At 37.8% G+C, this 22,596-nt stretch overlaps 1 protein-coding gene and 1 pseudogene across 4 annotated transcripts in view; one reads left to right on the plus strand and one right to left on the minus strand.

Moving 5' to 3' along the window:
- Window positions 1-22,596, plus strand: part of CFAP54 (cilia and flagella associated protein 54) — a 499,063-nt gene that overhangs the window by 323,231 nt on the left and 153,236 nt on the right. For 3 of the 4 annotated variants that reach the window (XM_049884120.1, XM_049884122.1, XM_049884123.1), the window contains 9 exons: window positions 2,758-2,832; window positions 5,551-5,656; window positions 8,756-8,903; window positions 9,747-9,904; window positions 10,076-10,255; window positions 10,359-10,485; window positions 16,872-17,027; window positions 18,798-18,903; window positions 21,884-21,977. In XM_049884120.1, coding sequence (XP_049740077.1) covers window positions 2,758-2,832; window positions 5,551-5,656; window positions 8,756-8,903; window positions 9,747-9,904; window positions 10,076-10,255; window positions 10,359-10,485; window positions 16,872-17,027; window positions 18,798-18,903; window positions 21,884-21,977 — 1,150 coding nt within the window. The remainder of the gene's footprint in view (window positions 1-2,757; window positions 2,833-5,550; window positions 5,657-8,755; window positions 8,904-9,746; window positions 9,905-10,075; window positions 10,256-10,358; window positions 10,486-16,871; window positions 17,028-18,797; window positions 18,904-21,883; window positions 21,978-22,596) is intronic. The other variant, XM_049884121.1, reaches the window with a different exon arrangement.
- LOC126074803 (spindle and kinetochore-associated protein 3-like) lies at window positions 19,974-21,097 on the minus strand (annotated as a pseudogene).

Raw genomic sequence — 22,596 nt, forward strand, 5'->3', positions numbered from 1 at the left:
GCCTAATTTTTTCATATACTTCAAGCAAAACAATATGTCACAAAAAATTGAATGAAGAAACTCATATGAATATCTTCTACTAAGGAGAATGTCTCCTATGAAACCACATATTAAGGAGATAGGCAAAAATGCAAAACAATGCCATTTTTCAAACTTAAAAAAAATAGTTATTCTTAAAAAAACATTAATAACAGAGTTTTTATTTTAAGATGAATTAATAAAAATTAATCAAGTTAAAAATTTCTCAGTTTAATTTCTAACATGGTAAATACTGATGGAGCTTTTTTGGAGTTTTCAGTAAGTTTTAAGGGTGAAATGGGTCCTGAAATAAAAAAGCTTCAGACTCACTGATTTAGAGTATTGCTTCACTTACAACTTTATTTAAGAATACTATGGCAGTTGGTTGATGGTAAAATTGACTGAGCATAATAATATACTGTTTTCCCCATTGAAGCTTGAAGGGAGAAGGAACTTTTACTGTCTCAATTCCTATAGAATTCTTTTCTACAAATTCTGTCCCAGAGATCAACAGCAGCCCTGGAAGGTATTTCTTGCCATTTACCTTCACTCTTTCCCCAGCTCTATACATCCTTTTGATATGGAGGGTATGAATGATTTTTTTTTTTTTTTAAGGATGGAAGTAGGAAATGAGAAACTAAAAATTACAAAATGGCCAGAGTAAGAACCATCATAATAGAACTTTTAGTTTGAAAACCAGATAGACATATGCAAATAATGTGTGAATATATCAGAATCGCTCCTATTTTAAATATGTGAACCTGGCCCTTGGGACAGAACCTACAAAAACTTTGATGTTATTGCCTTTTTGGAGTCGAGTTGTCATTTTGGGAAGCCTGCTGTCAAGATGAATGAGTTTTTCTTACATGAACTTTACCCCCCGCGAGCTTCTGCTAGGGCACTGCTGAGAGTGTTGGACAGTCCCTTTTCCAAATGATGTTTAGCTTGACATTTCATGATACTTCTAATAAAACTGTGTGTCAAGGAAATTGAAAGGTACATTCCCTAGGGTGAGAGGTAGAGTGAGCTGCATAGATTTTATGAGAACAAACTGACCACTTTTGTCATGAATGTTAATAAGAAATAAATGGGATCAAAGTTATTCAAGCTGTATTTCTACTTCTCCAGCTGCCTCTCTCAGAATCTTACCTGTTTAATTTTTTTTTTTTTTAATAAGCATTCTTTCTCTTCTCCTTTGCAGTTAATTTATTGCATGCTAAATGAGAAAACACTTGAGCCTTTTGATTTTGTGTCAGGATGAAACTTCCTTCCTTTGGGATTTTAGACGGTTTATATTTTTTTTTATTATGGATAATCCTCCATTTTCTGTCTCTCTTAGTGTAATGGAGAAACTAGAAATTTTCCATTGTGCAACTAAGCAGTACCAGGTGGATTAGGGCACAGTAGTATTTCTTACGTTTTCTTCATTTTGGGGTTAGAATGATTCAAACCTCTTACCTCGTTTCTCTTGAAATCGGAATTTAGACCTTAGAACTAGCAGAATTATTTCTTCTTCCAGCGTCCTCAAGTAGCTGTATTATGCCAGCCTCTAAAGCTATTCAGTAAACAAGAAGCCTGAGAAACATGTAGCCTGGGGAGGGAAGGATGTGGGGGAGAAAGCTACATAAAGAGGAAGTTTTAGGTCTGTATACACACTGAATCAGTGTTATGAGGGATTTGTGTTGCTGGTATCGATTTCTTGCTGTTTAGTTAGTTTTATTTTAAATGAAAACCATGAAAGTTAGATAATCACAAACAGTACCTTAGAAAATATTCTATAAATATTTAAACCATTTTAATTATTCACTAAAACCTTGACGTTTTAAAATAAATTCAGTAATCGCTGGTATGTTGGGATACTGCTTGACAAACTAGAAAAAATCAAGTTAGCCCCTTCCCCACTTACTTAATACACTGATAATGGTAATTAATAGCTAGCGTAGATTGAGTGGCACTTATTTTCAAAGTGCTCCTGTTTGCTAAGCAACCCCCATTCTCATTAGTGTGTCACCTTCATGGAGGCAGAGGGTTTTGTCTGCCTCGTTCATTGGTATTATCATAGCTACTAGATTTGTTCCTGGCCCAGAAGAGGTGTACGATACATATAGCTGAGCAAGTGAAAGAATAAATATCTCGTTTAATCCTTAAACAATCCTATTTCATGAGGTATGCATTATTATCATCAAATCTCTGTTATATTGATGAGGAAATTGCTGATTGGGTTTCCCAAGATCACACAACAAATACAGGGAAGAAATAGGATTTGAACTTTCAACCTCCAGTGTACAAATGCATAAAAATTAGGTTATTACAGGTGAATTTAAAAAATTATAAAAACAGAAGAATATACAGTTAAATAATAATCAAATCTCTAATGGGAATAGATTTCTAAAATTAGTACTGGCCACAACTGGCTTGATCTGTAAAATGTTTTAATTTTGTAAGTCTTACAAAAACTTAAAATTATAATACATAGGTAAACAAGATTCTACCTGTCATATATGTGATAAAAAGGTCATATCCTTTTATATAAAGTTGCTGATAAAAGTAATAAAAAAGACACTATCGCTAAATGTCGAATACCATAAACATGTCACCCAAAAGAGGAAATTATAAGTAGTAAATATGGAAAAATATTCATCCCTTCACTGAAAAATTGAAATGAAAGCAATGAATGAGATATAGATTTATACTTGATGATACCATTGAGATAATATTTCCTGTTATTTTCTCTCCCAGATTTCCATTGAAAGACATAAGGACCCATGAAGATATAGAAAAGTACAAAAGCTTTAGCAGTACTGAAAACTCAGGGTAATAATTAATCTTTTGCAAGAGTTAGGGAAATGTTTTTCAAAAGGTACATACAGATGAAGATGGACTAAGAGCCACAGGGAAAATTTATATCTACTTTATCCCTGAAAGGAGCAGCAGTGCTGGCCAGGAAGTTTAGAGGGAAGAAAACTTGACCCTCTACCACAGCTAAGCCCTTAACTCAGGAGGTATTCACCATTTAGAAACTTGGTCAGATACCCTGACATTGTATTGGGTACTCCAGCCAGTAAACAAGATTAATCTCATCATCCAAAATGCAGGAATGTGGACTCTGTTTTTTAAAAAATGACTGGTGGTGAGCACTGGAACCAGTTTATGCTCAGTCTAAATCATGATAAGTTTACATAACTGAATACAAATGGTAAAACTGATACCCAAAAAAGCTGATAGAATACAAAGATAATTAATACTTATCTAGGGGTACTATATCAGATTATATTAACCAAATAAAAATATAATCTGATGTATTATCTCTAGGTTATATTAACCAATGGAGCCCTGGTGGCACAGTGCTTAAATGTTTGGCTCCTAACCAAAAGGTCAGCAGTTCTAATCCACCAGCAGCTCCTTGGAATCTCTATGGGGCAGTTCTAATTTGTCCTACAGGGTTGTTATGAGTTGGAGTCAACATGACAGCTGTGAGTTTGGTTTGGTTTATATTAACCAAGCAGATATGAAAAATATATGGTAATGCAAGAGTACTAAACTCTCCACCTTACATTTGGGTAATCAAAATGTATTATTTCATTTTATACTTTGGTAATTACAGAAGTTATTTTTTAAAATGGATTAATAGAGACTATCATAATCATGAAGGTCCTTAAAAGTGGAAGAGAGAGAAAGAAGAGAGTTCAGAGAGAGATGTGTCTATGGAATATGATCATAGAGAAATGCAACATTGCTGACTTTGAAGAAGGAAGGGGGCCAAGACCCAAAGAATGTGAGCAGCCCTTGGAAGCTGGAAAAGTCAAGGAAATGGATTCTCTATCCAGAGCCACCAGAAAGAAACACAGCCCTGTTGATCCCTTGATATTATCCCAGTGAAACTGATTTGGGACTTTTGACCTCCTGAACTGTTAGACAATAAATTTTTATTGTCTACACCACCAAGTTTGTGGTAATTTTTTAAAGCGGCAATAGAAAACCAATATACCATCCCAGCTCTTTTGGCTTAAGTGTTGGCATTTTGTTTTGTTTTGTTATCACGCTGCCTTATTCTATACAGTTGGGAACATGTCTGCCACTATTACTCAGACTTCTGTGCCCTAACTTCGCCACAGAGAGATTGAGATTGACTTTGTCCCAGGTTCAGATACCAGGAAAATGCTCTGACTGGCCCAGCTTGGCCCACAAGCCCATCCCTAGACCCAAGGAGTCAGGGTCATGTAGTAAGTACACAGGAGCCCTTACTAAGAGCTGTGGGGCAGAAGCAGAGGAAGGAGAATGCCAGAAGGATGTGGATATTTGATGCTTTTCTTTGAAGCACAGAAGAGAAATTTTGCACAAAATAATAAATACCACAATACCTTAGGAGGTGGGGGAGACTCCCAGACTGATTTTAAAAAATAACATTCTAATGTAGGCCACTTCCCAAAAAAATCTAGAAGTGGTCTAGACACTTTTATAAGCTTGAGGATGGTCAAAACTACCAATAAAAGGTAAACAAATAAAGCAGAAATGGCAATATTAATATCACACTAAATTAAAAACAAAACCCGCTGCCGTCGAGTTGGTTCCAACTCATAGCCACCCTAAATTAAATGCAAGACAAAAGGATTGAAAGTGGGGTGTATGTGTCAAAGACAGCAAGCAGTGGTGACTCATGAGTTCCAAGCTTTGTTTCATAAAACTTGCTACTCATTTCACTTTTGAATTTATTACTTCAGCATTGACAGCATGTGCCATTTCCTACTTTGGAAATGGAGAATATAGATGAGGACCACATTTGGGTGGGAAGAGGGAAGCAAGATGCTCTGCTTTTAACCTGTTAAAGGTGACTGTCTCCTAACTATACAGGTGGAGCTACCATGTGGGCAATTAGACAGTAAGCATATTATCCATTTGGCTTTCACCCAGTCTTTACCTATAGAAATAACACTACCATGAGCATCTCCAGGTATTCAGCCTTTTGACATATATTATTTAAATATTTTCAAAGAGTATAATGTCAATTATAAATAAATTCTACAGGGGAGGAGGACATAACGGTTTTAAATGCAGAAAATGTTACGCATGGAGCAAGGGGAAGTAAAGCAAATTCCTGTCTCCTGACCTCTAATTTCTTAAGTTAGTACTTTTCCTTTCAGTCATTGTTAGATGCTGATTAAGCAATCATTTAGGTTAAGAGTTTTTAAGCAAATTGCGTAACAGTTCTATAACCTCAAAAAACTGAAGAACCAGATTATGATGTATTTAGAATACATATGTGCTCATTTTATTAATGGGATTGTCAATAGAAAGTTTTATTTTAGATTCTAGAAAAATTCTTTCATTTACTCATTTTCATTCTAACAATATTTGTTGAGTTTCTATTATGTCCCGGCCGCTATACTACATGCTGGGCATCAATAGAGAATAAGATAAATTAGCTCTAGAGCAACTTACAGGCAATTATTTTGGAGGAAGAGTCTTAGGAAATAACATACAAATGTTACATTTATAGTACTAATAACATTTAAAATATCTTCTCTATTTTAGTGCTGCAATAGTATTTTCCATACTCAAACTTCTCCAGGATTCAAAACTTTTTAAAAAGAAGGTAGCACAAGATGATGTGGAGTATTCCATTCCCTCAGGAACCTCCGTACGTATGAATTTAATGTGTATCTTTACAATGCTTATTATATAAGAATTATTGGCATCCTGGGAAATTATCTAATTATTGGATGAAGCAAAGAGGTGAAGCAGAAAAAAAAAAAAACTGGACTCAGTGTCGAATATCTATATTAATTCCCATTTCCACTATTGATTAATTTATGTTTATAAATTAGGCAAATCCTTTAAAGTTTTTTTTTGGAATTTTGTAATCTCATCTGTGAGTTGATGGACTTGGATATAATAATCACTAAAGTCCCATCCAGTTGTACCATTCTAGTATTCTCTGTCTGATCTCACTAGCAAATAAAATTGTCTCACAAAACTTGCTCCTCATTTCACTGTTGAATTATTACTTCAGCACTGACAGCATGACACCTCTGCTGTTTTCTGCTTTGGATTCCTGATAGATTCTTCCACACTTAAGCTCTCAAATCCGCTTGACAACTGGTGCCACAAATTCTTTGGCATTTCATTGGACTTGGATAAGGCAAATTAATTTAACAGCATAAGATTGTATAGAATTGTAAAGATTCATTACACAGAATCCTTGCTTATTATTTTAAGCTTTACTAATAAAAATCACTAATATTTAACATAATTATAAATTAGCAAAACTAAATGTTCATAGATACTAATGTCTTTACTATATTAAATGCAATAAAAATGCTAAAAAGCAATCTAATTCTAAAATTAGATTTAGAAAAATGCTTCTTAACTGGGAGTGATTTTGCTCCTCAGAGGACAGACACTTGTCAATGTCTGAAGACATTTGGAGTCCCCGGTTGGTGCAGATGGTTAATGTACTCACCTACTAGCTGAAAGGTTGGAATTTCATGTCCACCTGGAGGCACCTCAGAAGAAAGGCCTGGTGATCTACTTCTGAAAAATCAGCTGTTGAAAACCTTATGGAGCACTGTTCTACTCTGACACACATGAGGTTACCATGAGTCAGAGTTGATGAAGGCGACTGTTTTTTTGGGGGGGGGCGGAGATAGTTTTGGTTGTCACAACTGATGTGCTACTGGCATCTAGTGGGTAGAGGCCAGGGATGCTGCTAAGGCATATTACAATGCATGGATGGCTTCCACAAGAAAGAATTATCTGGCCCAAAATGTCAATAGCACTGAAGTTGAGAAACCCCAACTTAGATTAATGACTTCGGCATTTCAGTAGTTAACAGAAAGTGTAGGCCTTGTGAGTTGTGAGTTGGGGTATATTGAGGGACATTTTTTCAATATTACAGTCTTGGAAACCTTGTGGGGCAGTTCTACTCTGTCTTATAGGGTCGCAATGAACTCGAATTGACTAGATGGCAATGGGTTTAGTTTTTTTCATCTAAAATACCAGACTCCTCCAGTACTCAGTCTGCAGTCATATGCCAATCACCATACTGTCTCTGGCCTCTGTTCAGTGCTCACTCTGTTCCCAGGAACGGCCCACTCTCTTCCTCCTGTAGAAATTGACGTAAAGGCAACTAAACAGCAGCAACAGCATCGTCATTCTAGTCCCCTTCAAGGCCCAGTGTAAATAGCTGCTCTTTTATAGAAGGTGTTGCTGCTTAGTTGGGAGATGATGTCTTAGTTATCGAATGCGGCCATAACAGAAATACCACAAGTGGGTGGCTTTAACAAAGAGAAATTTGTTCTCACAGCCTAGTAGGTTACAAGTCCAAATTCAGGGCATCAGCTCCGGGGGAAGGCTTTCTCTCTCTGTTGGCTCTGGAGGAAGGTCCTTGTCCTCAACCTTCCCATGGTCGAGGAGCTTCTCAGGCACAGGGACTCCATGTCCAAAGGACGTGCTCTGCTCCTGGTGCTGCTTTCTTGGTGGTATGAGGTCCCCAACTCTGCTTGCTTCCCTTTGCTTTTATCTCTTGAGAGATAAAAGGTAGTACAGGCCACAGACCAGGGAAACTCCCTTTATCTTGGATCAGGGAGGTGACCTGAGTAAGGGTGGTGTTACAATCCCACCCTAATTCTCTTAACATAAAATTACAATCACAAAATGGAGGACAACTACACAGTACTGGGAATCATGGCTTAACCGAATTGATACATTTTTTTGTGGGGGGGGACACAATTCAATCCATGACAGTTGATGAGCTGTCAGGGATGCCTTGGCAGGAAATTCCTAGAATAAATGGGGGCTGATCGGGATGATTTTACAGTTTCTTCCAACTGAAGTGTCTAACACTGATTCTACCTAGAAAAAAAAACACCTTGAACCTGCCTTAACAGTAGTTTTGGACTGTCCTTGCTCTTTTGTAACATGTATTAAGAATGATGTAAATCAATTATCACAGAGCGTGTGAATGCAGCCTGAGCAGCATACAGTCGTGTAACACAGTGGATTAAGACAGTGGGTTCTAATTCCAAAAGACAACAGTTTGACTATCACCTCTGCCGAAGTAGAATGGAGTTTAAGTCATCAGATAGATAGTTAACCTGACTAGATCTCAAAACTCCCGTTTGTAAAATGTAAATAATAATAGCCCCTCTTTGGCTTGTTGGAGAATTAAAATGAGATAATGTGTGTAAAGCATGCTGCAGAGTGCCTGGATGTGACACTCGGCCGATATTACTTCCTCATTTTCAGTCCTTAAAATGATGTTTACAAAAACTTTGATGACACGGAAAATGCCGATATAGAATTTGAAATGAAAAATTCAGAGACTCCAAAACTGTATTTCCACAACGAGTACACAGAAAAAAAGAAAAACTGAAAAGTATAGGGTTCTCAGCATAGGGGCTGAGAACACAGTCCAGAGCCACCCCACTTGGGTTCAAATGCTGGTTCCGCCATTTACTTGCAGTATGACCTTGGCCAAGTTTCTTAATCCCTTGGTGCCTCAGTTTCCTCCTCTGTAAAAGTAGTAAAGCAAATGTCAGTAGGAAATTGTGGGAGATTTTATTTATTTATGTTTGATTTGTGTATTTTTAATATTTTATAGAATGCTCAAAAATAATTTCTAAAATCAGAAATGTAATAGTATTAAATGATATTGGGTGCTTTACATTTTAGTATCATTAGGCCAGATCTTTGCCATTATTAAATGAAAAGATAACCATCATTTTTAATTTTGTTGTAGACCACTGAAAATAAAGATGAGAATGAGTTTTTAGATCCCATTTCCCTAAACTCCCGAGAATATTTCAACATTCATCTGTGGTTGAGGTGCCGCTTAGCATTAGTGACTGCGTTTGTCGCACAGGTTCGTGGCATTGGAATCGTGAAAGGTATAAATGTCCTATTTTCTTAATTAGTATTTTCATAAGTATTAATTTTATTTAGGTGAAGGGGGTTTTATTGGGATATATTTTATTATAACATTAGCACTCTCTAACTTCTTAGCTTGATTTTTTTTCCAGAATAAAAAATCACGTCATGAAATAAGAATAGACATTTTCAGCAGTCCACAGTATCACTTAAAAATGGCATATGTGTTACGGACACAAGCAAAATAGTCAAGGAGATTTCAAAATCTCCAGGTCTTCTTGTCATCTAGGCAGGTGGCATAGCATAGGGGCTGAGAACACAGTCCAGAGCCACCCCACTTGGCTTCAAATGCTGGTTCCACCATTTACTTGCAGTATGACCTTGGCCAAGTTTCTTAATCCCTTGGTGCCTCAGTTTCCTCCTCTGTAAAACGGAGATAATAATTGTTTGCACCTTCCTCATAGGGTTGTTGTCAGAATTAAGTGGGTTACACTTTGTAAAGTTTTTAGAGCAAAGCCTGGCATATGTAAGTGTTAGCTCCACTAAAAAAAAAAAAAAAAAAAAAAATTTTTTTTAGCGATGAATAATTACAGTATCTGTTTGAATATGCATCTGTCCATCTCCCAAATTAAATTATTTCATGTAATCTCATTATTATTTTGCAGCATTGGAATATCCTAAAGTACTTCCCACCAAATTATAACACATTTCTTTTTAACATTTAATGTATTTATCTTCAGTCTTTATACCCTCCTGTTCTTCCATATTACCCAATATTCCTACTATGCAAACTGAGGCTATTATATACTTGTGAGTTCTTACTTCCTCAATGCATTTTTAAATAACTGCTTTTTTTATTTTAGAAAATGATATGACAGATTGTGTGAGCCTCATCAATGAAGTGTGTGTGGAGGCACAGAATGCAGGTGACACGGAGCTACAGGCTGAATTCTTGATGCAAGCTGTAATCCTTGGCCTGCAAGAAAAGCATTTAAAGGCAGACATCATCACAAATCTTGAGGTGTGAAGGAAGCCTTGTTTACATTTATACCTGAGAAAGGATTCCAGTTAGAGCAAAAGGGGGGGTTGTAAATTTCCATAGGTGCCAAGTCTGAACCAATCAACATGGCGAGCTCTTCTTGCAGTGAATTGGAAACTGCTTTCAAAAGGAATCCTTTCTTTTTTTTAATAGGCTATCATACATTTGCTTGAAGGAAATCAGTTTATTTCTCCTGGATCTCATTTAACCCTGGTGAGAAGCTTACTTTTGTTGGATGACTTAACCAAAGCGGAGAAATTCAAGGAATCTTCCTCTTCAAAAACAGATAATTTAACTTTGTTGACTCAGTCTCACAACATTCTTATTGATCAGGTAAGAATGCTTTTATGCAGACTTAGAAACTTACATTCCTGTCTCTTTTCTTATTCCAAATTACATTAACTAATTGCTCATTACAATATTTTTTTTTTAATAGATGCTAACTTTTGGAGAAACAATTGAATTTCCGATATCAAGCACTGAATATGCAAATCCATTGCAGCCTTTGAAAAATATCTATCTTCCTCATGTCATGTTATTGGCCAAAATAAAAATGAGAATTGGTAAGACTCCTTAAACATATGTTACATCAGAATCAAAGATGAAAAAAATGAAGTTATTTCCAGGCAGGTTATCATATGAATGCATTTAAATAGGACAATATTCCTAACACTCAGACTTAATCTATTCAACAAATAGTTTTTGATCACCTACAGTGTGCCAGACTATGGGTGAGGCCCTGGGAACTTATTGGAGATTAAAATAGATATAGTCCCTGTTCTTGAAATAGGAGATGGAAATAAACAAGTAAACATAACATATGTAGGAGTTAGATTGTATTATCTTATACTACACTACACTACATTACATTGTATTGTATATAAATTGCATGTAAATTATTTTATATTATACATAATGAATTATGTGTATAAATTATAATCAGGTGGCGCAAATTGTTTATGCTCAACTAGTAACCAAAAGGTTACTGATTCAAGTCATCCACTGGCTCTGTGGAAGAAAGACCTGGCAGTCTGCTTCTGTAAAGATAACAGCCAAGAAAATCCTATGAAACAGTTCTACTCTATAAAACATGAGATTGCCTTGAGTCAGAATCGACTCCATGGCGATGGGCTTGGGGGTTTGTTTGTTTATATAATGGTACATTGTGATTAGTGTTAAGAAGTGGAAAAGGCTTGCTGATAGAGAATAATGAAGGAGGGGTGCCTATTTAAGTAGAGTCATTGGGGAAGACCTGTCTGAGAAGTAGTATTTAATTCTAGACCCTACATACTTATACATAACGGAGGCAGAGGGAGCAGTGAGTTGTAGACTCTGAGGTCAGGAAGAGCTTGATATATGCCTGGACGGAAAAGAGGCCAGTGCAGCTGGAGCAGAGTGGGTGAGGGCACCCTAAAGGGAGGAATGTGAGGAGGTAAGCTGGAGACAGGGAGGTTGATGTTTATTGTACATGTAGTAGGAAGCCACTGATAGGTTTCAAACAGGACAGTGACATAATGTTAATAGTTACTAACACTCATATTTGTTGTTATTAGTTGCTGTCAAGTCGATTCCTACTCATGACGACCCCATGTGTGCAGAGTAGAACTGTTCCCTAGAGCTTTTAAGGCTATGACCTTTCAAAAGCATATTGCCAAGCCTGTCTTTGAGAAGCCTCTGGGTGGTTTCAAACTGGCAACCTTTTGGCTAGTAGTCAAATGCTTAACAGTCTACACTGCCCAAGGACTCCTAACACTAGTATAGCATATGCAGTGGGCCAGGGACTGTTCTAAAGGGCTTTATATATACTAACTCATTTAGTCGTCACAGTAGGCTCATGAACTCGATACTGTTATCCCCATTTATAGTGAGAAAACTGAGGCATCATTTATGTTTTAAAAAGATTTCCTGGGCTGCTGTGTGGAGAATATTCAATAATATCATCCTTAGCTCCATCACATGGAAACTGACCACTTCAGTTTATTAAATCTAACTGTACCAGCCAAAGTCCAATTTCCTGTTGAAGCACCAAGAGAAGCTACAAAGTCCAGGATTCTCTAGCTTCAGAAGTAGAAGGGACTCATCCCATCTGATTAGATGTCTCCTAGCTTCACAGAATCTGGCTGGAGGCAGCCACAATGCTGCCCTTCCCTGGAGCTTACAGGCTGACCCAGTTTCAATCTTTCTCTATGACACGGTCTCTGATCTTTGACCCAGGACTTCGTGACTCTAGTGCTCCACCCAGAGGGCAGAAAATCCTGCACCAGCTCTCTCTGTTCTTAATCCAGCACCTTCCAGGAGCCACTTTCCTCCTGCACCAGCAGCTGCTTCGCTAGGAGAGGCTATCATTGAACTGGGTGGAGAAGGGAGGGTGGCAGGGGCATGCTCAAGCCATCATACACCCAGAAGCTTCCCCATTACCCACTTTTGCTCCTTCCCTTCATATTATCATTGACCATTGTTATTATACATGTTATGGCTACCCTTTGAAAACACGTGGGACCTGCACCCAAAAGCTGGTTCAGGTGCTGGTGCCACACACACATCAGGATGGTAAGAAAAGGTTTATTACTCACATAACTGAGGTCTCTGGGCTAGCAGGGCACACCTCTCAAGAAGGTCCAAAATGGCTTGAGAGAGCAAAGAAAGGAGACTGGTTTTTATTGTGGTTAGGGGGTGAGGCTGGATTGAGGGCTCCCATGAGTGCATGAGTTGGGGTTTGCGTGGTTTGACTCTCCCACTGGCCTCAAAGAGGGAGCAGTAGGCTTTCTCATGAGCTTGCCCAGTGGGGTAGAGGGGAAGAGGAAGGACAAGGTTTAAAAGCTGTCAGCAGTGAAACATCCAAAAATGGAGTCAGACTCCTCATTACAGTGTAAGAGCACCATCATCATCGTATATACATCTTATTACTTTAGGTAAATCACCTCCCCTGTGTATTGTTGAATTTCCTCCTTTGTAAAATCAGATTGGCCTTGCTGGCTTCTAGGGTTCTTTCTAGCTCTCTAATCCCACGAGAGCTATTTTTCTGCATTTTTAGTTCATAAGTTGTTGTAGTATCAGGGCATTTGATTTCTACAGGAGCTTAAAATACAGATTGTGTTAAATTGTACAGATTGTGTTAAATCACATGTATTCTCTGCTTCCCTGTCTTACTAATCTTGAAGATATGTCACCACTCAATGACAATACTGTTGCTGTTTTTTAGATTCACTTGAAGCTGAACAGCTTGCTTTTCCGTTAGATTATATTAAATACAGACTTAAAAAACAAAACCCAAAACAGCTTTTCTGTCAAAACAATGTCAGCTTCTCAACTTCTTTTTTCACAGAGTTGATGTTTACTGGAGAAAGGAGCGTTTCAATATTATGAAGCATAAAATAATTTGTGACTTGATGCTTTCTTGACAGCTTTCCTTTATAGTGATAGTATATATTACATCACAAGAATAGAGCCACTTCAAATGTTTTATGTGTAAAAGCCTCAGTCAGGAAAAAGGACATTTTGTAATCATTTCTATATGATAAAAAATAGCTATCATGGTTATTAAATATTATTTTTCCTGTTAATGACTGAACCTTGAGCTTCCATATTCAGTGAAAAAGTAGATTACTGTTTGTATAATGGGAATGAATGAGTCACTTAAATTTCTTAAAGTTAATCAACAAATATTTATTAAGCACCACTTATGGCAAGAATGAGAGCGGAGATAGAATAGCCAGTCACCATCTCTGCCATCAAAGAGCCTATAATCTTGTTGAGGAGAAAGAAAAAAGTAGTCAGAAATTTCTGTAATGATGCTTTTTCTAATATTAACAAAAATCTCAAATATTTATGATGTATAGGTTCTTCAATGACATGAAGGTATTTGATATTTTTATCACATATTAATAAATAGCCACAATATCATTTGAAACATTAAGCAAAATATATAAAAACGGGAGGTATACTGAAGTATGAGATTATACTGGACATAGCCTTACTTCTCTGATTGGGTAATGTTGCGTTAGGAGCAAGGACACTGGAGAAGAAAATCCTATTCAAATCCCTGGAGCAAGTCTTTCAGCTTTGCTGTTATAAATAAGAAAAACTCTGGCTGGCTATGGGATTAAGCAAGTTGAATGTGTAACTTGTTTAGAAGAGTGTTTAGCTTGTTCTAAGAGCTTTGTAACCAGTTGGCATTGAGTTGATTCCAACTCATGGCAACCTCACGTGTATCGGAATAGAACTGTGTTCCATAGGGTTTTCGATGGCTGAATTTTTTGGAAGTATAGCTGTCGTGAGAAGGGGGTCGCAAGGACTACTCTAAACAATTTGTGTCTTTCCACAATGTGTTAATTGTGGTTCTTGGCTACCCCAAATACCAGAGATCTAAATTCATCAGGGGAAAGGAGAGGGAAAGCAAGCAAGCTTACGGCAAATGAGGATGGTGTTTGGGCATCGTTGTTCTCTGGTCCAGGCCAGCTCTTGACCATGTCATCGTCAGTGGCTCAGATGTCAAATCAGTCTCAATCCCTGAGAATTTCTCGTGGATCTCTGTCACGTCTCTTGAGCACAAGGGCTTATTATCCCTTAGCTCAACGTATGACCGAAGCAACGTGTGTTAGGTCGGGAGTGAACTAAGAGTAAGCCCGGGTGAGCTTCCATAGCCCACTGCTTCCTAGCTCACTGAATCTCGACCCTCAACGTATGACTGAGATAGCGGAGCAACAAGAAATGTGTGTTAGACCAGGAGGAAAGTCGAAAGTAAGCCCGGGCCAGCTGTTGCAGCCCACTGCTTCCCGACCTCCTGGGCCCTAGTCCTCAATGTATGACTGAGTTAGCAGCATCTTTAGGACTTGGGAGTAAGCCCGGGCATGCTGCTGCAGCCCACTGCTTCCCAGTCCACAACGTATGACCGAGGTGGCTCTGGTTATGACTCTGAGCAAAGCTGAGTCTTAGTGTCCCTTCTTTTATACACTTTGGACCTCTTTGAGCCTGTTTGGCTGGTGTTGCTAAGTCCTTGTTTATGACTTAGCTGGAGCTCTTTCAGCCCGTTTGGTTGGTATTGATAAGGTCTTGTTTGTGACTTAGCTGGTCCCAGTGTCTTCTGTTGGTAGGGTTGTTTTTCTCCTGTAGGTTGCATCATCTTCTTTATCTCCTTTCTTCACATGTTGTTTGTTCTAAATTTGCTTTCAGCTAGCCTGCTCTCCACAATAACTCCAGGCCTTTCTTCCAAAGCATCTCTGGGTAGACTTGAACTTCCAACCTTTCAGTTAGTAATCGAGTTAATCTTTTGCACCACCCAGGGATTTCAAGAGCTTTGTAGTTTTCAGTTATCCTTACTATTCCATGCTTCACTTCCTCAAGACTCTGGCCCATCAGTCTCCATATCCTTAGCAGTGTACTACCATTCCTGCCTGGTTTAGAGTAAGAACTCAGTAGCTTCCCCCTGGATGAAAGAAAAAGAACAAGAGAAGAAAATCTTAGGAGGAAAGAGAAGGAAAGGGAGAGATAGTGTCTAATTTTCTCTACCATCCTGCCATTCACATAGCACATACCTGAACTAAAAACTTATAGAAAGTTCTAGGTTTCTTGAAAACCCTTTGTAAGGCATAGCGTAAAATTTCAGAACCTGAAGGGACCTTAGCTGTTTTCTAGTTCTGCTGTCTCATGTTTCAGAGGAAGACACCCAAGGGCCAAAGCATGTAAGGACTTGTCCCTTGTTTCAAATGACACTGTAACACCGATGGCTGGTCGGGATCCAGTACTTCAGCAAGAACCCAATGTCTATTTCATTCTGTAATCCTATGTGCCTTTCTGTTTCTGTTCCTCTATTGTGCATGTTGAAATATCTCCTTAATGTAGTATTTCCCCCAGTTGCTTTCTACTCTTTACCCCAATGTTTTTCTTCTTTAAAATTATCAAAAGACAAGGGAGTCATCAGTTGTGGCCTAGCCATACATGTTTTCTGGGATGCTTTCCCTGGTCTGGGCCAGGGCTCCCTGTAACCTGCTGCCAGGTATCCTGTACTTCCCCTGCCACATGACCACCATGCAGTATGCTGGCTGTCTAGCCACTTGTATTCCCCATTAAACACTAAACTCAATGATCTCCCTCTTAAGAGGCAATACAATGCTGTAGTTTAGGGCATAAGTCCTGGAGCCAAACTGCCTTGGTTCAAATCATAGCTTACAAGCCATGTGGTCTTGGGCAAGTTGCTTAAAGCTCTCCATGCCGTTATTTTCTGCCCTGTAAAATGAGCATAATAATGGTATTCACTCAGAGTTGTGAAGATTGCATGAAACCTTAGCTCTTATTATTCTCTTTTCTTATTTTTATCCAGTGACTAGCACAGTACTTAGTCCACAATAAGAACTCAGCAAATGTTTGTTGAGCAAATGACTGTCTGTCTGTCTTTGAGGCTACACAGAATAAATCTAATGCCTCTTCCACACAACTTATTTCATGTATGTTAAGTGATGATGGGTCCATACAAGATGTATAGCATGTAGCCCTTGTCCATTACAATGATAAACAATTGCATAGCCAGCAACCACTGTAAGTGCTAAGTAGAAAGAAAATAACTAGCTATTAATATATGCAAATTTATGGGGAACAACATAAATCTTTCAGATGCATCCCTAGTAAATTAACCTCACCATAAAAACATGGAAATTGCATTGTAAAGCATCATGAAATTTTAGAACTGTAAGAGGCTTTGGAGATTATCCTTCATTTAAAAAAGACAAATATGTTGGAAATATATCAAAGATAATGTTGCAAGAGTCTGTTGTAGCTCATTGAAATATTGGATATTGTGTTTCTTTAAAATGTTTCTTAGATGCAAAAAAGTATAAAGTCCACCAGAGTTGTTAACAGATGCCATTTCTGTGAGAGAAATCTGGTGATATGAAGGCTTATTATGAAAACTATACTTTATTCTCATCTCCCCATCCAACTGTGTTTCTTTTAGGACATACAGTGGCCAAGCAAATATGTTATACCAATAAAAAGAAGGACCCCTCAAAGTGGTTACCTGCTCTTCATCTCTTTGAAATGGCATTGAAGCTTTGTAAGATATCGGCAATAGAAGAACGTGAGGTAGAAGCTGAAATTCTTTTTCAGAAAGGTAAAATGTGCATGGAGTCCAAATTATGATAAAGTTTGTGAAACTTACTTTCCTATTAACAGTAGGCTTCTTGAAAATCCAGTCACTGACGATTAAAAATGCAGATTTTGCAAAGGACTTAGTGGTGACAAACACATTGGTACTTCTTCCAAACTTTGTTTTAGAGAAAAGAACACTGCTAATTTTCATTTTATATCTAGCAAGAAAAAAAGTATTATTTAGCTTCTTTTATAATTATGGTTGACCCTCTTTCTATAAGTTTCATGTTTCATTAAAAAATGTCAGCATTAGCCACTTAGCTATAAACAATGTTATTTAAGTTATGCTTGGAAGATTTGTTTTCTATATCACTGCAGTACTTAGCTAAGCATTTTGGTTAATCTGTATAAGTAAAAGTTACTTACCCATTTAAATTAAATAGCTATGTTGTTGTTATTGTTGTTGTGTGCCGTTGAGTCAATTCCAACTCGTAACAACCTTTTATGACAGAGTAGAACTGCCCCATAGGGTTTCCTAGGCTGTAATCTTTACAGGAGCCAATCACCAGGTCTTTTCTCCTGCTGAGCCACTGATGTGTTCGAACCACAAACCTCTCAGTTAGCAGCTGAGTGCTTCATCATACCTATATTTATATGTAACACAAATTTACTACATTTATATTTTTTTATGGTGGCTATTTTATCCATGAGAATAAAAACGATGGTGGTAACCATGATGATTGCTATCATTTTTTGAGCTTCTACTGGATACCAGGCATTGTAGTCAATGTTTTACACCTCATGTTGCTCTTTAAGATAGGCATGACTAATTCTGGTTGACAGATGAGGAACATGAGATGCATACAAGTTAAGGAACTTTCTAACAGCCAGCATCTACTGAATGGTAAGGAAACCCTGGTGGCGTGTGGTTAAGTGCTATGGTGCTAACCAAAAAAGGTCAGCAGTTCGAATCCACCAGGCGCTCCTTGGGAGCTCTATGGGGCGGATCTACTCTGTCCTATAAGATCACTAGAAATAGGAATCAACTCGATGGCAACGGGTTTGGTTTTTTAGTTTACTCAATGATAGTGCCCAGATGTGAACTCAACTCTGACTGGCTCTGTGTCCTTTTTGCGTATTGCACGCAGACTGTGAATCCTTTTAATAGTGGTTATAAAGTTTTCCTCTCTTGTCCTTTTTGCTGTGATGTGCCATTCCAGTGCCTACCCTTGAAAGCTACAGCTCACCATAAGAGTTGGAAGATGTGTGGGAAGTAGAATATTACCATCCTCCATGATGGTTTTCTAAAGTTTGCTGACCTTTTAGGATTTATTTTTAACAGAAATGTTTTCCGGTATCTCTGTGATAGCAGACAGAGGAAAGAGGAAAATAGATGTAGGAAAACAGGAGTAAGAACTACAGGAGGAGGGAGAAGCACAAAGTAAGGAAATGGAGAGAAAAAATAAGATGGAAAGAACAGTTGTGTTGGGGAAATGAAAAGGAATCTGTAGCTTAACTGTCCCTGCCTGGAGTCTCTTCCACCTCCACTGACTGAAGGCAGTGGGGAGCCATTCACTGGATAGTGCCAGCCTGTCTAGTCCCAGCCCTGGGGACTCCTGGAAAAATAAGCAATAGGTCTTTCTCCATCAAATTACCTTCCGGCAGGAAACAGACACAGGAGGGCACACTCACTTTCTGAATTTGCAACATAAATATTTGTTCCTAAATTCTCAATGATATAAAAGGGGAAAAACCGTCTTTGTATATCTTTTTTTTTTTTTTTTAATTCCAGGCAAAATAGAACGTCAAATATTGACAAACCAGCAATCTCCGCATTTCCAACATGAGAGTTTATTTGAAGCTGTACAACTAAGCCTGAAAAACGATCAAAACTCAGGGTAAAAAAAAAAAAAGTCAAAATATCTTTCCACTGTTGTAGCAATACATGTGTTTTAGTTTTAGCCCCATCTTCTATAAGGACATCAAATATTCAAGGCTGGAATGATGGGGAGGCCTTTTCGACTGTCAGGGCTGGTTCACTGGGGTTATTGTCGTTAGGTGCTGTTGAGTCAGTTCTGAATCATAGTGATCCTATGTACAAAAGAATGAAACACTGCTGGGTTCTGCACCATCTTCACAATTGTTGCTATGTTTGAACCCATTGTTGTAGCCACTGTGTCAGTCCATCTCGTTGAGGGCTTTCCTATTTTTTGCTGACCCTCTACCTTACCAAGCATGATATCCTTCTCCAGGGACTGGTCCCTCCTAATACCATGTCCAAAGTCCCTGAGACAAAGTCTAGCCACACTTCCTTCTAAGGAGCATCCTGGCTGTACTACTTCCAAGACAGATTTGTTTGTTCTTCTGGCAGTCCATGCTATATTCAATATCCTTTCCCCACACCATAATTCAAAGGCATCAATTCTTCTTCTGTCTTTCCTATTCATTGTCCAACTTTTGGATGCATACAAGGCAATTGAAAATACCATGGCTTGGGTCAGGCACACCTTAGTCTTCAAGGTGACGTGTTTGCTTTTCAACACTTTAAAGAGGTCTTTTACAGCAAATTTGCCCAATGCAATGCGTCATTTGATTTCTCGACTGCTACTTCCACGAGCATTGGTTTTGGATCCAAGTAAAGTGAAATCCTTGACAACATTTTTAAAAATCTGTTTCCTGATTTATTTAAACCATTCTGTTAGATTAAAGCAAGGTAAATTTGAAATCCTGAAACAGTAATTATCTTTAAAGGCTAAATGACTGGAGTATATTTTAACAAGATTGAGGTTAAATCAAATCAAAGCTTAATAAAAAACATGTTACGACATTAAATGTCCATGTTCTTTAAAATGGGTCAGTTTTAAAAAGAGAAGAGTTAAGGAATGTGAATAGCAAAAATAAGTCCATCTCTGCTTTCATTTCGTTTTACTCAGTTTCTGTAATGGATGAATCCACTAGAATTTTCTCATTAGCTTTCTTTGCTGCAAACACCTTAAATGTTTTGTCCTTCATGTTTAGTAAGAAGGACTTTCCTGGGTGGCACTCCTTTAACTGCTACTGGAGAAACTAGGTTTCAATTGAGTTTTGACCAAATCTGGAGAATATATTCTAGATTTGTAGTTACTTCTGGAAATGTAGTGTTCTAAGTGTTCTGGGCAGATTCTTATAAGAAGAAATCTTAGGAGAAGAGGTAATTACAAGATCCTCAAAGCATTTCGTTGAATTTAAAACTAATGAAACACAGTCTTCCCAAATCATTTGTTGAACCTTTTGTTTTTGATAATGTATAATCTGTGGGTACCAAAGCTGTACTATTCTCTGTAGATGGAATTTCCAAACCAGGGGTGCAGAATGTAGTTGCTAAGGGTGAATTTGTATATTCAGCATCATTTTTTTTTCCAACTACTGGATTGTGGGGCCAGGAGAGGCAAAAAATTACCATTGGTCATTGGTTCTGTTTCTATGGCTTCTTCACTTTTATTGTTTTTCACATTTTTAAGCCCCATTGCATAATCTTCATTTAAATACATATATCCAGAGATACCACAATATTCTAATTTAGGAGTCACTGAAAATGATCCATCTTTAGTACACACTTTGGAGTTTTTGTTACTGTAGTTGGTGATTGTTTAGTAGGTAGAGTGAAAATTGCTGGCTCTGCCTTATGGGTGATTTGCAGAATTTGGGATACCATGCACCACTCAAGTCCAAAATCTGAAAGTTGTGTTCTGTGTGGAGATGCCTCAGAAATAGAGCTGCTTCAGCAGTAAAATCACACAGATCATCTTCCATGTATCAGGCTTTTGAAGATTATCACATTTAGCCAATTCTGGTTTAGACTTAATGATTTCAGGCTCATCCACGGAATTTTCTGTGGTCCATAGATTATTTCCATACTCCTGGAAAAATCTCTTATTTTCATAATAGCCATTGAATTTCTTTTCATTAGTACTTTAACCAGAGTACCTTTATGAGATCAGTGTTTTCTTGACTTTCTAAGCTTGCTTTATGAAGAAGAATATTAACATTATCCTTTAGAGTCTGGACTTCTGGATACACATCACGTAAAAGCTTTATCACATAATCATCAGTTCACTAGGGCACATCGGTCCAACAGGTTTACTGACTTACTTTTCAAGCATGTTGCTCTCAACTCTGCCCGTCTTCATTGTGGTAACGGTTGATGAGGGTCATTATCACGATGTCATACTGGACTGAGAATCACTTCTAGCCTGTACCCAGATCTCCTGTCTGTCCCAGGATTATAGCTCCCGCCCTTTATGAAATTGTTTTTAGAAGGAATTGTGTGAATTTTCACTCTGGTCATCAGCAAGAGGGCTGGTCAACTTAATTTTGTATAACAATCACTTCATTGTTGATAATAAGCTACCATTATTACTACTAAAGTAATCCAGATGGCCTCAACTGACAGGTGTGATAGCGAATACACAGACCTAACCCATACCAAATCATGCTTTCTGCATAGCCCTATACTTCTCTTTCAATTTCAGTTAGTGTAAGAGGGCAAAAAGAGGACTGATATTCAAGGTGGGTTTTGCAGTCTTGGTGTTAATTTCTTTATAGTGCATTTTACGCTGGAATATTCCAGAATGTTCTCAATGCTGGGCTGTATAGCAGTCATGGCACAGAGTGTTACCAGCACAAGTCAAGTTAGAATGCTTGGCTCTCATTGACAGTTTCCAGTTTCTGTAGACAGGAAGATGCTATTGTCTATGGCCAAAAACACTGTGAAAAGTTGGGATCTGGGTTGGTTTTGCCTATATTTTACTTTTCATAAGGTCAGAAATTGTCAACAAATAATTCAAAATGTTATGACTGGCGAAGCTATTTAGTAAGTATGATCCTGTATCATTTTAGGTTAATAAGAGACTCCTACCTAGAAATGGCCCTATTATATTTTCATCTGAGAAAACCAAAGAACAGACTTTCAACATCACCATTAACATTTAAGGTAATGAACAGTTTTATTAGAAATTGTAAGTTAATTGCCATTGAGCTTGTTATTTTGATGACACTGTGCAGTTGAAATAATGAGAAGGATTTTCCTTTGTGACTTGGAGAAATTAATTTCATTATTTTATTTTCAGGCTTGCATTTAGGTACCTCTTTGAATATTTTATGTAAGGTTCTGGAAATAGATTTCGTGTAGACATTCATGCCTGCTAAAATGTGACTCAAGAAATATAAAAAAAAAAATTCATGTAAATACTCTAAGGCAATGGGTCATTAATATTGATCAGGAAATTGAAGGAAAGACATATTGGTTAAACAGATTGACAAATAAGATCTATAAACAAATATGATCTATAAACAGAGCAACTCTTGATAGAGTCATTCATTCATTCATTCATGTCACATATCTACTCAGCACCTACTATTACCCAGGCACTATTTTAGAGCAAAGTGACAAAGCAGAGTCCAAGGCAAACTCAGTCGCTGTTCTTATGGAGCTTACCTTCCTGTAGAAGGAGACAGACTATAAACCAACAAAGGAAGAAAATGAGAGGAGGAAAGGTGAGAAGGAATGAGGGAGAAACAGGGGAAGGGAATGGAGAGATGATTTTAGTGAA

The sequence above is a fragment of the Elephas maximus genome, chromosome 4 (assembly GCF_024166365.1).
Source record: "Elephas maximus indicus isolate mEleMax1 chromosome 4, mEleMax1 primary haplotype, whole genome shotgun sequence".
In the NCBI taxonomy this organism is placed as follows: Eukaryota; Metazoa; Chordata; class Mammalia; order Proboscidea; family Elephantidae; genus Elephas; species Elephas maximus.